Here is a 2108-nt window from a genome sequence, read left to right on the forward strand (position 1 = left end):
TATGCCATAGCTTCTCATTTTATTTATTTATTTTGATCTGCATATTCATTTTGTGCCCCATTTTCATTATTTATTTTATATTGATGCATATTAGGCTGACTGTATGTCTTCTCTATTGAAAACAGTGCAGCAATCACATATATGGACTTGATTTGAACCATGGCTCTATTAAATAAAAGCTCTAAGCAAGCTAATGACCACTACAAAAAGAGATTTTAGCTATTACTTGCCTTAGGATGTTGCTTAGAATCTTTATCCTTTTTATTAAATATTACAACTTCTGACTTAGGAGGTGATTCAATGGGTCCTTTACCCATTTCTTCTCTGCTATCCTCACTGGTTGTGATATAATCTATTAAATATAATAAATGCTGATAATCATCTTAATTATGACAAACATTGCAATAACTCTAACCTACACACAAAGGAAAGCAAGGAAGAATATGAATTCTGAGAATGAATCTCTCTTTTTCTGGCCCGTTCTTCTATATTTCTCCTCAGGTAAATGATAGAAAATAACACTTACCAAAAATCTGTTGGCGTGCCACATACTTCAAATTACTGTATAGTTAGTTTCTCTACATTGGCCAAAAGAGCCTGGATAAGAATGTACAAATCACATAGAAAGAGAATTGACAATGGGGAGTTTTAAAGCCAATCCCTTCAAGTTTAAAAAGGCAAAAGAACTCAGATGAACACACCATCTCCTACAAGCTGACAGCATGACAAATGCAGACAAGTGCCATTAGTCACAGAGGACTCCCCAAGAGGTAAACATTTGAAGCCATCTTGCCCATAAACCATCACTACCATTCTGGCCATCCCGCCTTACCTAACTGAAATTGATTGGAGACATTCCCGCATGTTTGCATTACCTCCGGGCTGTTCCATCCTAAAGGATATAATGCACAGCCTGAGCTTATCAGCAGCCCTAGAAAGAAAAGCACAGGCACAAGTAGAGACATAGAGCAGTTTTCCTGTCATCCCTACAACTGCCCTGGGCTGCTTCACATTAATTCTGCCTTCCCAACAAAGGCCTGACCCTTGCCTTTTTACTCTAAAATGCTCAATTTCTATTATACTGTCGATTCAACAAGATCCCTGTGTCATACCATAGATAGTGGAGTGAGATAGATAGTTAAGTAGACTGGTAGATAGATAGATAGATAGATAGATAGATAGATAGATAGATAGATAGATAGATAGATAGATAGATAGATCAAGCAGACAACTCAAAGACAGAGTAGTATAGGAAACTAACATAAGTCAATTTTACTCTTATAGCCATGTTTTCCTTGTTTTCATGAAGGGTGTCATTATGAGACCTATTTTGGCAAACTCTCTGTGAAGCTACTGAACAGAGCTGCAAACTGCATATATGTTGAGGAGGCTTCATGTGGTAAACAGGGCACTAAACTCTCTCTTTTTCAATTATTTCAATTATTTGTATTATTTCAACCAAAATCCAAAGCCTCTTTCCCTCCTTTGGCATCTATGTCCCTGCAATGATTAACATTAACTGTCAATTTGGTGGGACTGAGAGTCACCTAAAAGGTCCATCTCTGGGCATATCTGTGTGGCCCTTTCCAGAGAGGTAACAGAGATGGGAAGAGAGACCCTGGATGTAGATCCCAGCATTTCTATGCATCAGCATGCTAGAGCAAGTAAAGAGGAGAAAGTACAAAGAGCAGCATTCATCTCTCTCTGTTTCCTAACTGAACATGCACTTTGAACTCACACTCCAGCCACCACTTGGAGGGGAGTTCTCAGTGCCACAGCTTCTCATTGTGGGCAGAAATGAATCTCCTTAAGCTGTTGTAGGCTATTTCTTTACACAAAAAAAGAAATTAATACAACCCCATTTGATTATCTCCCATTGGCCTTTGGTCATTAGAGGGAAACCCAATGAGATTTTAATTACAATCTTATTCTAAAAGCTACAATTTTAAGTCTCAGTTTACCGGCCACCATTCCATTCTAGGGGCACCTGACTCACATTTTATAACCCACGGCCTGCCAGGCCTTTAGCTGCAGTAATTTGGAACAAATATTGCCACATGACACTAAATGCAACCAAATTCATTGCCTAGCCAGTTCTGGGTGCCGCT

At 38.7% G+C, this 2108-nt stretch overlaps 1 protein-coding gene across 1 annotated transcript in view; it reads right to left on the reverse strand.

Moving 5' to 3' along the window:
• Positions 1–215: 215 nt before the first annotated feature.
• The window catches only part of Lhfpl1 (LHFPL tetraspan subfamily member 1), a 17601-nt gene continuing 15708 nt past the window's right edge, over positions 216–2108 (reverse strand). The window contains exons 2-3 of the mRNA XM_031378921.1: positions 833–931; positions 216–352 (exon numbers count right to left, since the gene is read on the reverse strand). Of these exons, the coding sequence (XP_031234781.1) occupies positions 216–352; positions 833–931 (236 nt within the window). The remainder of the gene's footprint in view (positions 353–832; positions 932–2108) is intronic.

The sequence above is a fragment of the Mastomys coucha genome, chromosome X, assembly GCF_008632895.1.
Source record: "Mastomys coucha isolate ucsf_1 chromosome X, UCSF_Mcou_1, whole genome shotgun sequence".
Lineage (NCBI taxonomy): Eukaryota > Metazoa > Chordata > Mammalia > Rodentia > Muridae > Mastomys > Mastomys coucha.